We start from the raw sequence: 13,978 nt of genomic DNA on the forward strand, positions 1-13,978 counted from the left end.
TTCTTTTTTTTTTTTGCCAAATCCCCCTTTCAAGAACCTCTGATACAATATTAAATAGAAGTGGCAACACAGAAGAGTTTTAAAAGCCTTTAGTTTACCTGGAGACCTGGTTAGAAAGAGTCTAATAGATAACGGTGGTGAAGAAATAGAGCCAATGACTTCCTACTTGTCCAGGGGGCAGAATGAGATCAAACTACCTCTTTGGGGAAACTATTTTTAGCTTTTATGGAGCCTTGGGGTCATGTTTTAACAGCAGTTGGGAGTTTTCCATCTTTCCTGTCCCTTGTAACAAAGTCAGAATAGAATCTTTGCCAGCTCCCGTTCCCCGGCCCTTCTGCTGCTCGGAGGGCCGGAGTTCTGAGCTGGGCTAACTGCTCCGTCTCTAGAGGGCGCAAACCCTTCACTTTTCTCTCCGCTTCTCCAGCAGTGCCTTGGGATCCCCACATTTCTCCAACACCAAGTGCTCAGACCGAAGTTAGGTTTTGGACGACAGTCCTAGAGTGTTAGTCATGTCTGCCTGAACTTTCAGAGGAGAGAGTAAATGCTTTAGGATAAAGCATTTATTTTTGTTTTATTTTTGCCAATATATGCTCAATGCTATGAGGCACCAGCACTGTGTTAGGTTCTGGACATATGGAGAAATTAAGAAAAGTGATGAAGAAACGCATATAAGAAATCCTTGGACTCAATTTAATGGGGAGACATTCATTCATTTAAGAAATATTTATTGAGTACTTATTGTGTCCCAGGCACAGCATGAAGTACTGAATATCGAGTACTGAACTAAACAGATGAGGTTTCTGCCTAACTATTGCAGGGGATGGTAATCTAATCAGACAGAGAGACATACATGTAATGTAAGTTAGATTGTTAAAAAATGCCACAATCAATTCATCATCATCATGTTGGCAGTCATTTATAGACCACCAGTTAGAGGGGAGACACTATTTTAAGTACTTTATATGTACTGATTTATTCAAGTAGCCCAACACTCCTGTGAAATCGATGTTATTATTATTATACCTGTTTTACAGTTGAAGAACTGAGGCCCAGAGAGGTTGATTAGTTTTCTTAAGATCACAGAGCTAGTAAGTTGTGGAGCCAGGATTTGAACCCTGGTAATCTGGCCCCAAAGCCTGCTCTCTCAATAGACAAAATGCTTGGGAGACCCAGAAAAAAACAACAACTGTGACTAATTTTTACAGCAATTGTGAAAATTTTGGGCTGAGCTATACCTTAAATGAGTAGTAGAATTTCAAACAACAGATGGCTGAGCTTTAAGGGTATTTCAAACACAAGGAAAAGCAGGTGCAAAGGTTAAGGAGAATGTGTGGAGTGTACCTTGATAATAAAGGAGCCTGCAGCAGTTCTGGGTGGAAGGGTTGGGTGGGACTGTAAAAGAGGCTGGGGCGGTGTTGCCAAGGAGTTTGGACCCTCTGCTCCAAGAGTTGGGACTTTGCTGAACAATGAATCCATAAATACTTGATGCTTGGAAATCACTGGGAAAAAAAATCACTAGAGAAATCAGAGCTGTTATTAAAGTTGGTGTGGAGTGTAGGGGGAGAGTGTTTGACACCTTCTTCGGTCTCCACGTCCAGTTTTTATCACAATGGACTCACCTTGGAGTTTGGAGTTGGGGCAGGGCCTGCCAGAGCTCAAACCCTCCTACCCTTCCTCATCGTACCCTCCCCTTAATTTTTAGTTACCCCTACATTGAGTTAAAACTTAACATCAATGGTATCATCTTAACTAAGAATAAAAAGAAATTAAGAAATTAGGGCATTTTACTTTTATTTTGAAAAATAGACTTAAAACTACATACGAGTGCTTAGTTTCTTAAAAGCAGATTATTGCATGATATAAAAGGTATTCATCTGAATATCATTAGTAATTTTTCACATATGTAAGTTTAAATACATTTTAGAAGAAGATAATGCCACCCGGATTGAATTTTTGTTTCTCACAGAGCACCCATGGAGTCCTCACAGAACGCTTGCATTCTGCAGAAAGTTTGGGAGTGCACACAATTTCTCAAACAGATTGTTGCATAGCAATGATGTAAATATTTTAGTATATTTTTAACATATTTACTTTAAATACATTTTAGAAGAAAAAAATCACTGGTATCTTAAAAAACAACAGACCACAGACATTAGTATAAGCTAAAGTTTGGAAAGACAAATGGCTTCAGAGATTGAAAAACACATATTTGCTTCTCCGATTTACCACTTCCTGGCTGTGTGAGCCAATTACCAGATTGGTAAAGTGACTGGACCATCTATAAAGTGGGGATAAAAACTACTTTATGAGGTTGTGAGAGTGAGAATGTTTTCAATGGACGCAGAAGGTTGCTTCATAAACACAAGTCCATCCAACTTCTGAAGACTGCACCACAGATGTGTAGCAAACCAAACTAAAACATTTAAAACTATAATTTGCTCCCTTTAACTCTGAAGTTGATCCATTTTCAGAGCTCTAATTCTATTCTCAATCCTTCCTAATCTTTCAAAAGTGATTTGGAAAACAGCACATTATTGTTTACTTGGTATTTAGAGGAAGGAAATTCACTTGAGTGTCTACGACGGACCAGCCTCTGATCTAGGTCTCTCTACTACATGTGACTGTCGATTCCCCTAACCACCCCATGAGGTGGGGATGATTTTTCAGAAAAAGAAACTGAGGTTCAGAGATGAACCTGTAAGTGGAAAAGCCCACTAAAAAGTCTAGGTCTCAGGGTAAAATCCTTGCTCTTTCTATTCATTATGCCAAGCTGCCCAATAAATGTGCCAAAAGAATGAAATTACTTTTAAATAAAAATAGATGGAGATTAAAAATAAATAAATAAATAAATAAATGGAGATTAATTTCATCCTTAAGAATTCTTAAAATGCCACAAGAACTCTAGGGACAACTGGAGACATCCTGGGGTGGCACAAACCCCCAGTCTTGGACTGTTACCGAAGCCCCAAACACCACTGTAACTGCAGCCCACTGTACTTTCTTTTTGTCCCTAAAGCCATCCAGCTTCCTGGAGCTGACTTCTATTTGGATCCCAGCTATCCGGCTCCTGATGTGGGCTGGTGGTTTTCGACCGCTGGCAGTTTAGATAGAAAACGACTAGGCCTTAGTAGAGCGGAAAAGGGAATGCAGCCAGGCATTATGCAGTTCAGAACTTTGACCGCCAGGTGTCTCTGCAGACAAGCAAGAGGGTTCCTTTTTGGCTTTGGAGGCGGAAGATGGATTTTCTAGTATAACTCAGAAATATTGTGGCTGAAATGAACCGAACAAAGGTAGGTAAGCTACCTACAGAAATCAATTCCAATAGGATGGATTTTTCTTAGCCAACAGCCTGATTGAAAACTTTAGCAAACCTCAATCTTACTGCGAAAAAACTGCTGTAACAGCAGTCTCTTCAAAACGTGTGAGGCTGTTTGAAGCTGAGTTCCTACAACCGAGGGGCGGTCCCCGGAGGCTGGAAGGGCAGAGAGCCAGGCTCGAGGGTCAGGAGAGATGTGAGGCCGAGGGTAAAGAGGGCAGGTGCCCCTCTGTAGGCTTAGAACCAGGGAAATAAGGGACTTTCATCTGAGGTAGACCTTCGAAGTGTGCCTTTATTTTCTGTGAAATGTGTGAATTCCTACAATGTTAGATGCACTTCTTGTTCAAGGGAAAGATCCCAACATGCCAAAATCTTAATTGGTATTTGTTGAGTACCACACTTTCATTTACCAGAAAGAAGCAAATGATAATAAAAAAAATTCTGTTAGTGTAAATATTTGGGAGTTGATCCCAAGATAACTGAGTATACCTTACCTTAAGGAGTGTATCCTTTTGTGGAAAAAAAGTTGTCCTGGCTGAATTGTTCTTCTCTACTAATATCCCATTGATTTTCCTTATATAACTCAAAGTGTATTTATCTGAGGAAAACATGGGTCCCAAATAATAATATAGTTACGTCTGAGAATACAGAAAACTTTAAAATAATCATATTTAAAGATTTTTTTGGATGATCTAAAGGCTGATTATTTAATAATAATCCCAAAATGCTTAAACTGTATCCTAGAACATATGCAAAGTAGTCAAGGGTAATTTTTAAATTTTGTGTAGTAGCTGGAATGGTTCCATTAAAAAGAAACATGTGGGCAAGCTGAACAGAAAATCCTTGACTGAAAGCTAATTTAACCTCTCGTAAGCCCCCTCCCAGAGATATTTTACAGCAGGAGACCATGTACTCGCTGTGGCTGCTCAGACCTGTTCTGCACACCCAGGGGAAGCATTTGAAGGTGACTAGGTTGGTCTGGCTTAGGAGGAAGAAAGGCAGCAGGTGCTGAGGTGGTAGGGCAGAATGCAGCCCTAACCAAGAGAAGGCACGTGCTCAGCTCACCTGGAGAAGCAGGGCCCATTGAGTGTTTGGACCAGTATCTAACAGTGCCCTGATTTCTATGCGATGGCAGAATTTATAACTGGCTAATAGTTTTCTTGTGCGGGAATATGTGGCATGTAAATATTCTATGATGTTGCCTTTTGGCATACGGAACTTCTGAAATGATGCTTCTGTGTCAACCGAATGCTCATATGTTAGCCTCTTGCAGAGCAGTAATGAGTTGGGCCAATGTAAAGCAAGGGGCTGGACTTTCTCCAGGGTCCTCATGGCTCTAAGAATCTACGGAGCAAGATTGTGAGGCTCAGTTTTCTTTTGGTTGCTGGTAAACTGCCCTGCAGACAGGCTAAGCCAGCCTTTAAAATCATAAAAGAGTTAACAGACCACCTCCTACTGCTTCTATCACTCTTGGGTCACACTAGATCCTCAGAGGTTTTGTATCACTTCCAGAAGTGTCTAAGTTCTGTTATATCCATCAAGAATGCCTTGGTTTGCCCTTTTTAATTTCTGGAAACAAGACACAATGACATTATGTGGGAAAATGTCTCATTTTCATCTTTAAATCTATCTTTTGCTTTCCCAGAAAAGAGTGAGTTGGTTATGGAGGCAGGCTGGGAGCTGGGTCGGGGGCTGGCTCCCTGACTCCTCCCTGAACTCCTGGGGCTCTGAGATTCCAGCCCCCAAGCTGCTCCTCTGAGTCTGAAGCAGGGCAGGAACACACCCTCCCACCTGTTCTCTATGGGTACCAAGACGCCTGCACAGTAGGCAGACAGACTCTTCACGGTGCCATTTCTAAGTGAAGCCAGCACAGGTACTTCAGTCGGGTTTGGACCCCTTGTTTACTGGCATGTTTCGAGGCCTGCTCTGTCCTGCTCTCATGGACTCTTGATGTTCTCTTCTTCCCTGGGTCTAAACTGAGCTCAAGGGGCCTGGGCTTCTGGAGAAACCACTCTTCCTATCAGCTCCTACCTGGAAGGGTTTGTAATCCCGTGGCAGAAGACCTCAGGCTCCAGAGGTAGGCTGTCTGGATTTGCATCCTAGTTCTTTCACTTTCTAGCTATGTAACTGTGGCCAATTTCCTTGATCCCTCTGTGCCTCATTTTCTGTCGCTTCAAAATGGGGATAATAATATAATCTGTCTCATAGGGTTGTTGAGGATTAAGTTCAATTATGTAAACTGCTTAGCACAGTACCTATCAAGTTGTTGTTACTGTGAGTTCCTCCCCAAACCTAACTCAGTCCTTGGTCTTCAATCCTTATTAAATACATACATCTAAACTGTTTACCTTTTCCCCTGATGATTATTCCCCTCCCCAGTTTTCTATCTCCCCAAAGTCTAAAGAGGACTCTTCAGGGAGATCGCCAACAAATCTTTGTCCAAGGGTCAATAGGATGCACCATCTACTAGCGTCAGTCCACACAGGTAGGGAGCATAAGTGACATAACACATAGCTTTCAGAATATGGTCATTCTCAGGGACAAGTGTGATCTGCTTGTGCTCTTTGGAAATGAAACCAATGCTCCATTTTCTAGTTTCTCCCCTGAGGCTGCTTTGTTTTTGATATCCTCCAGCGAGTGGCGGAAGTCGCAGTACTCCACGTCCAGATGATCTCTGTGAGCAGAGAGGTTGTAAAGTCACTAGTGAGGATGGTTTCAGTCTCCAGAATAAAACTTTTTCTCCCTTGCCTTTTCGCCAGCTAAGGTTTCTGTGAGACCCTCTCCTCCTCCCCTCACTGGGACACTGGGGCCCAGTACCAAAGTTAATGCATAGGCCCTTCTAGACGCAGTGAGTGGTGTCATGAAGAGGTAAGAGAGGTTGCTACATTCCATCATTTATCTGGGACTGAATGAGCTCAGCCAATGAAAGGGCTTAACCAGGGCAAGAAGCCGAGGACAAATTCATCCTTCTTCTTCTTTGCTAGTAAAGGAGCCAATTAGTGTTAATTGTGTGGGCAATTTGGAACAGCCACCAGGGAATTGATCCAAGACCAATTGTGGAATGGCCTCTCTGTCCTGTCCTGGTCCTAGACATTACTCATAGTCAGATGGGGAATTAGAGTGCAAGTATATATCTTTTGGTCAGAGAGAGTAAAACTGCGCCCTCCTCACACACCTACAGTCCCCTGGGCATCCACTTTTAATATTGTACATGCAGTGACCTGACAACACAGCTGAGACACGCAGGTGGATGGCTGGGGACTGGACTGAAGGATGCACGTGCACATCGGAGTGTCTGCAAGTCTTCCCTCCTCCCCGCTAGCCTGCTGAAGACCTTGTCACTGACAGCCCGATAGCCTTTCCCTCCTCAACCCCAACTAAAGCGGTTAGGTCCACCTACTTAATAAAGGAAAGGGGGGGGAAAAGGGAAATCTGGAGGGTGTGGAATGCCAAGTAACAGAGGAGCAAAGAAAAAGGGAGACGAGATTTATTATTGGAATTATACGTGTGATCACCTTTAATGTCCTTGGGAGGGTCACCAGTAGGATGGAATTTTTATTTTATTATTTACATACTTATTTTGCCCAACAGACTGTCGTCTGCCTACATAACCGTGACGTGGGATGCGGGCAGTGTGCACCGCTGCTTCGTCAGGGTTATACAAGCGATGGAAGTGGGACGCCGGCGCTGACAGTCATCTGGCTATGGAATTGTTCGGGGACAGGGTGGGAGGAAGGAGAATGGGCACCTCCCGCGGCCCCCGCCTAGCCAGTGGCTGGGATGCCTGTTTGGGCTGGTTCCCCCGCCCTCGAGCACGCAGATCCTGGTTTCCCCATTGCCCTCCGTTGGGTGACAATTAGGTTGGTTGCGCCGGTGAGCTGGGTTTTGTAAGAGGAAGGAATTTTCCGAAGAATTCCCCTGCCTCGCTCCCGCCTGGTTACCTATCCCTGCCTTTGCGGCCTCAAGGGCTAAAGTGGGACGCGGCTGGTATTTTTGGTGAACAGGAAACATTTTGCGTTAGAGAGCCTGCGTGACCGCCGAAGTGGGACGGGGGGCGCACTAGGGGTCACCTGAGCGATGCCACACGCGGCGGGGCCGGCTCTGCGTCTGGGAGCGCGGCGGCGGCTCGGGGCGCGCGGGGGCGCTGGCGGCGCCCACGGTGTCCTCCCCAGAGGGGGGCGCCCGGGAGCCCGCGCCTCGGGAACCCGGCCCACGCGGGAAGGTCGAGCTGCCCGTGAGGTCACGGTTGCCATGACTCCGGGCAATGACGCGCGTCGGCACGTGACGCGCGGTTGCCATGGCTCCGGGCCCCGGCGGCGCGGGCGCCCCGCCCCCCGGGGTGACGTCCGCCAGCTCCCCCGCCCCCCTCCTTTTCCCGCCCCCCCGCCCTCTCCCCCCCCCACCCCGCCGGCTCCCGCGGCCCGGGAGGTTTCACTGCACAACAAGATGGCGGCGGCGGCGGCGAGCGGAGCTGGCGGGGCTGCCGGGGCCGGGGCGGGGGGAGCCGGGCCGGCCGGCCGCCTGCTGCCTCCGCCCGCCCCGGGGCCCCCGGCCGCCCCCACGTCGGTGCCCCCGGCGGCCGGCCCGCCGCGTCCCCCGGCCCCGGCCTCCCGCGGGCCGGTGCCTGCCCGCATCGGCTACTACGAGATCGACCGCACCATCGGCAAGGGCAACTTCGCCGTGGTCAAGCGGGCCACGCACCTCGTCACCAAGGCCAAGGTAGCGGCGCGGTGGGGCTGGGGGCCGCGGGTGCGCAGCCCGGGACCTGGCGTCCGAGTGCGGCGGCGGCCGGAGGGACCGGCGACAGCGCGCCGAGGGGTCGGCGCGGCGAGCGCGGCTCGGGCTGTCGGGGAGCGCGGGGCAGCGGGCAGGGGCCGTCGGGGCGGCGCGGGGGGCGCGAGAGGGGAACTCCGGGGCGGAGGGGAGGGGGCCGCCGAGCTCCGGGACCCGGGACGCCGCGGTTGGGGAGGGGGCTCCCCGGAGGGCAGCGCAGGGGCTGGGTGGAGAGAGGTTTGAACTCTGGCCGAGCCAGGAGACTGTAAGCCAAGACGACTGTGGAACCAGCAATTAGGAAATCCTGCGGGAAGGAGGGCAGGGGCACAGGAAATGGGCACCAGGAGGTGGGGGGAGACAAGGGCGATCTGGTCAGGAGAGGGCCAAGGCCGGCCGGGATGTGCCCGGGGGTGTGCGGTGGGCGCAGGGTGCGGGGAGGTAGCAGGCGCCTGGGACCTTATGACAGATCCGGTCCGCGTTGGATCGGCCCTGACGGGGGGACGGGGGGAATGGGAGCCCGAAGACCGACAAGATTATTTTGACTGCAGGAGGCGATGTAGAAAATGGGGAAATCAGGAGGGAAAATTACTTTGCTTTTCCGCAGGAAGGGGCGCACATGGTGGCACTAGGTAAGCAGGGGTTAAACAATTTGGGAGAGCTGGAGTGCTGGTTATTTTTAGTTGCTGGACGGTCTGGAATTGTGGGCTTCATAGAACACAGGGTGGGCTCACGGTGGTCGGGGTGGGGGGGAAGGCCTGGTGACCGAGGACGTGTGTGAGGAACCCGGACACCAGGGGATCACACTCACGGGGCCCTTTGGTTCTCAAGGGATTTGTGGAGCTGTAGTAGTGAAATTAGCCAAGGTCGATTAGGAAGCCATATATGTACACACATAACATTTTACGTAGAAGATTCATTTTTCCTGTGGAAATACGGGTTAGCCCTTTCCTGTAGCCTTCATCACTGGGACTGTTGGAATGTAAGACCTCAGAAGGAATCGTTGGGTTTTGATAGGAGCCACATAACCCATTTGTACTCCAGATTTCCTTCTTTGCTCAGTCCTCACTTGAATGAATACTTTCAATGTAGTCATTCATTGTATTTGGACTCTGGCTTGTTTCCCTCCACCCGACTAACGGGCACCCTTGTAGTTGCTGCTGGCCACCAGACCCTCATCACGTCCCCTCCCCTCAGCCTAGCCTCTGCTTATCATCACCTACCTGGTTTTTGATTTTATGGCAATGGCTTGTTTTCAGAAACCAGCTACTTATCAAGGCCTTCTCTCCTGCCCACTTAGAACCTGAAGTCCTTTTCCCCTCCTTTCTGTCGAAGACTACAAGGGGCCTTTTTTCCCCAGATGATGGGGTGGGTGGGTGGCTGTGGCAAATTGATTGGTCAGTTTCACTTCCTCTGGGGGGGCCTCCTTCAGCCTCCTGTCAGTTTTTGTCAGAAGGCCTCAAGTCTGCAGGTCTGAGCTGAATGAGATGCTGAAGTCCAGGGTTCCCTGATGTTACCCTCAGACCGTGGCTGGTCTCTGTCCCCTTCCAGTTCTGTTTACTGTTAGCCCAGCCAAAGTTGTGTTTACAAACGACTCTAGTAGTTTGAGCCGTGGTCCTTGTTGGGGCATTCCCTTTTTTATCCCCTTCTTTTTGCAGTAATCACATTGTGCTCCTGTGATTATTTTGCTCTGATCCCTGGGGAAGGTACTCTATGAACTGAATTCGTTGCCTGGTTTAGGGTATCTATGATTTAAGAAAGAATTTTGTATCTCCCAGACCTTGGATACACCAAAATATTGCTAAAAAATCTGTGACAGACAGGATTGAATGTTTCTGTAACTGTAATTGCAAACAGTTGATTCTTGGCTTTATATACAAAAGAGACATTTCTATCTTCAGTAGTCAGCAAAGCCAGTGGCTAATTATGGCCGGTCTGCTAGCTTTCTAATTTTCCTGTGTGTGTGTGTGTGTGTGTGTGTGTGTATTTTCTTAGTCTCTGAAATGGGTATCACTGTTTATGTTGGTTTTTATCTTTGATCACTTGGGGTGGGCAGTTATGCAATTCCTATGTATGGAAATACTCAGAATCTTGAATGAGACCGAAATGGTTTGGACACTGAGTTGCAAGTGGGATGGGACCACACCAGCCCTCACTGGTGTTTCTGTAGTGGCAGTGTGCAATTTCCTAGTTACTGTTATAAGCACCCTATCTTTTGCCTCCTAAATTACTCTGATGACATGAGTGAAGCTTAATTCACAAGGAGTTGTCATGTGCCCTGGGTAAGTGCTGAGCATATTTTGGCCAGCTCCATGCTTATCTGAATCCACTTTGGAAGGTATTCTCGAATGCTGACAGCTTAGATGTGCCGAACAGCTGCTGACATACAGTATGCTGGCCTGTTAAGGCCATGCTTTGGTTACATGGTGGCGAGGAAGGTGCCTCGGTACTAGGAGTTGCAGAAGCTGCCGTTTCAGGTACTCAGGTAGAGAGATTTTTCTCCCCATGCACTGCAGCGTTTATCTTTCTGCAGTCAGGTCACTGGGAACCAAGAGCTATCCCCCTCCCAGTCCCCTTCTCTTTCCAGAACGTATCATTTTTGTTTGTTTCATTTTGTGATTTTTTTCTTTCCCCCTTTTTCCCTGTAGGCCACTGAATGGTCTGGGTTAGTCTTTTAATAATCCGACTCAGGTAATTCAGATGATATTTGTGTTGGCTGAAGGAGGTTAGGTAATAGGTGTTTGTGAACATCAGAGAAATGTTTATGATCATGTTTTCTTACATACACTATGTGTTCCAAGGACGCAGAGGCTAAAGTAAACTTTATTTATTCACTAAGCTACTGTGCTCTGTCCAACAGTTAAGTGGTGAAGCTGGTCCATTCCCAAATTCTGTTAACTCTCTGATCTCCTAAGGTAGGATCCTGGGCTGAATAAAATCGGTAGAGAAAAAGGTATGTTTTCCTGTCTGGTTGGTGGTGACTTCTGCTGCTTGGCATTTGTGAGCTCAGACTTAATATTGGCAGCACTGCGGAGCAGCTCACGGGAGAGAGTATCCCCCTGTGACAGACTTCCACCAGCGGATCTCCCTGGCTGTCTGTCCTGCCTTCTTTGATTGCCTTTTTTGGCGGGGGGAACATTAGTCTGAGATTCTCTGGCTCCGGTCTTTTGGTAGGATACTATAAAGTATTCAAGAGATTAAAAGAAAGATGATTTTCTGCTTTCAAATTGCTTATAGTCCATTGCCTGTGCCTAATTAGACCTTCACTGGCTGGAATGAAAGGGAATAAAGAGTAGATGTATTTTGTATGCATTTTTAAAAGTACATATGACTATTGGTCAAATACTTTTAAAGTGTATATTAGGAAATATGGATCACTCTTCTCATTTTGTGGGAGGAGCTTGAACTTTGGATTAGGTTGTCTGGGTTGGGATCCTCTGCCGCTTAATATCCTCTGCCACTCAATATCTGAGTGATCTTGGGTAAATTACTTAACCTCTCTGTGCTTGGATTTACACTTCCATAAAACGGATGACAGTAGTACTTACCTCACAAGTTTGAGTGTTATGAAGATCAAATAAGACAGTATGTGTGAAGCCCATAGTGGGTATACAGTAAATGCTATCAGTTATCATCATCATCATTATCAGGTGCTATGGAAACAAAGGTGAGTAAAACATAGAACCCCTGTTTTGCTTCTCACCCCTTTGGAACAGTTTATGAATGCATGTGTCGTTCGTTTTGTGTAGGTAGATGTCATCCTGATGATACGCTTTCAGGGTAAAAGAATAGTTTGCTGTGTGGTGCCACTTTGAGAAGGGGGTTTAACTCCTGTCGACTATGGCTAATTTCATGAAAATGGCATTTTAAGACATAGTTTTCCATTAGGTAAACTTGAAAAAAATTACGAGACTAATGAAAATTGTGACTAACACCGGCTCTTGCTTTGGGCCGCCTTGATTTTTCAGTATGTGTGTGTGTGTGTGTAACCACTCTTTGTCACATTGGTTTATGGAACAGAGTTTGTTGGAGTGCAGTATTTTCTCCAAAGATTCACTTAAATTTGGTGGAGATCATAAAGAAATACTCTTATGCACTTAAGAACACATTTGCATTTGGGTGCAAAGTATGCTCCTTAGAAAGCCGAGGTCAGGGTTCTTAACTTGAGGTATTACACAGAGGAAACATTTTGCCCCATGACCCTGTTCCAGATATTGACATCTGTGTACTGTGTGGTTTAGCACAAACTCATCTCCAGGAGAACAGCTCAACGTGGGCTATTATTTTCACTTGTAAGGAAGAGTTTAATGCAGCAGATGAGATGCTGCTTATGCTCGTTTGAAGGCTGAAAGCAAGATTCTTTGGTAAGTAGGAAAGAGAATTATGTCAAGAAGAGTGGAAGGAAAGATTTACATTCATTACGTTTGAGGAGGGTAGTTCCATCCTAGGTAATCTAGAAGTAACTACTGAAAGATGACCAACTTCATTTTGATACAGTTATAATGGAATTACTAACTTGGTGGAAAACTTTGTGAAGAGCCAAGATTGATTTGGACTGGTCTTTCCAGAGTCAAAACATCAGTATTCCACTTAGAACATCAAAGCTGTTTATTTGAACATTCTGACTTTGGTGCCAGCTCCCTAGAAAGTTGTAGATCTGGCTCAAGCCAGAGGTGCCCAGACTAGTTATTTCTGTGCCAGCAGTGCTGTGTTCATTTTCCAGGCATCCATCCGGCTAATGTTTTCTAGTTCACGGCATAAAAGAGAACAAAATGGATGCTTCGAAAAGAAAAAAGAATACGCTCTACTCACCAGAGCCCCTATAATTCTGAAAAACACCTAAGACCTCTGCACAGAGATGAAACCTTTCCCTTAGCCATTCGTTCATTCTGCACAGACTCACTGAATCCAGGTTTTGGGTCAGGTTCTATCCTGGGCTCCTGAGCATGTCAGCGAGCGAGAGACAGAAAGCACTTGCCTTCTTGTGCACTTGCTTGCTTTCTAGCGGGAGGAGACGGGTAAGAAGCTGTCAACAAATATATACCTTCATATAGTGAGAAATACTATGAAGAAAATAAATGGCTGGACAGTGTCTGGGTAAGGGTGCTGCTTCCAGGGCGGCCTTTCCAAAGTGGCGGTATCCGAGCTGACACCTGGATGATGAGAAAGAGCAGGGCTGGGAAGACTCGGAGGACAGAACACTCAGTGCGGAAGGGATGGCAAGTGCAAAGGCCTTGGGGTGGAAATGAGCTGGGGTGGAAATAAGGTCCTGGTGCCCGGAGCTCGGTGAACAGGGCGGGTGGTGGTAAGGGATGAAGTCAGAGAGTTAGATGGGGCCAGATCATTTGGACTCACGGGCCATTTTATGGAATTGGGTATGAAAAGGGATTGATAGAGGATATCAAAGCAGAGCCCTGACATCATCTGATTTATGTTTTAAGAATTCATGATGGTTATTTTTATGGTTAAGGGTACAAAAAGCTTTTTCTAATTCATTTCTTCAAATAGGGGAGGTGTTCAGTTTATACAACTTTTATTCTTTCATGGTATAACAGAATGGCATACATAGTGCATATAAATTGAACGTGATCAACCACAAATATTTGTTGATTTTTTTTTTTGGGCACAAAAAAGATCTGAGGTATGTTCTGTTCCTACTCTTCCTCTCTGGAGTCTGGAAAGATGAACTTCGTGGAATCTCAGGCTTTTAGGGACCATTAGACTAGTTGACACCAATAACCCGTAGATGTGTGGCTCTTTCTGGTATTCTCACCTACCCCCACTTTGCCCCGAATCCTATAGTCAGTTGGGGAGGGGGAGCTGGAATTAGAATCCAGCACCCCTACCCCTAGTTAGCTCTGCCCCGACTCCTCCAGTCATGGGCAACATTGC

At 46.7% G+C, this 13,978-nt stretch overlaps 1 protein-coding gene across 7 annotated transcripts in view; it reads left to right on the forward strand.

Moving 5' to 3' along the window:
* Positions 1 to 7,735: 7,735 nt before the first annotated feature.
* The window catches only part of SIK3 (SIK family kinase 3), a 224,424-nt gene continuing 218,181 nt past the window's right edge, over positions 7,736 to 13,978 (forward strand). For all 7 annotated transcript variants that reach the window (XR_012132740.1, XM_073239742.1, XM_073239743.1 and 4 more), the window contains exon 1: positions 7,736 to 8,035. Coding sequence is in view for 6 of the 7 variants with exons in the window: in XM_073239742.1 (XP_073095843.1) it covers positions 7,763 to 8,035 (273 nt within the window). In the remaining variant the exon portion in view is untranslated. The remainder of the gene's footprint in view (positions 8,036 to 13,978) is intronic.

The sequence above is a fragment of the Manis javanica genome, chromosome 6 (assembly GCF_040802235.1).
Source record: "Manis javanica isolate MJ-LG chromosome 6, MJ_LKY, whole genome shotgun sequence".
NCBI lineage: Eukaryota > Metazoa > Chordata > Mammalia > Pholidota > Manidae > Manis > Manis javanica.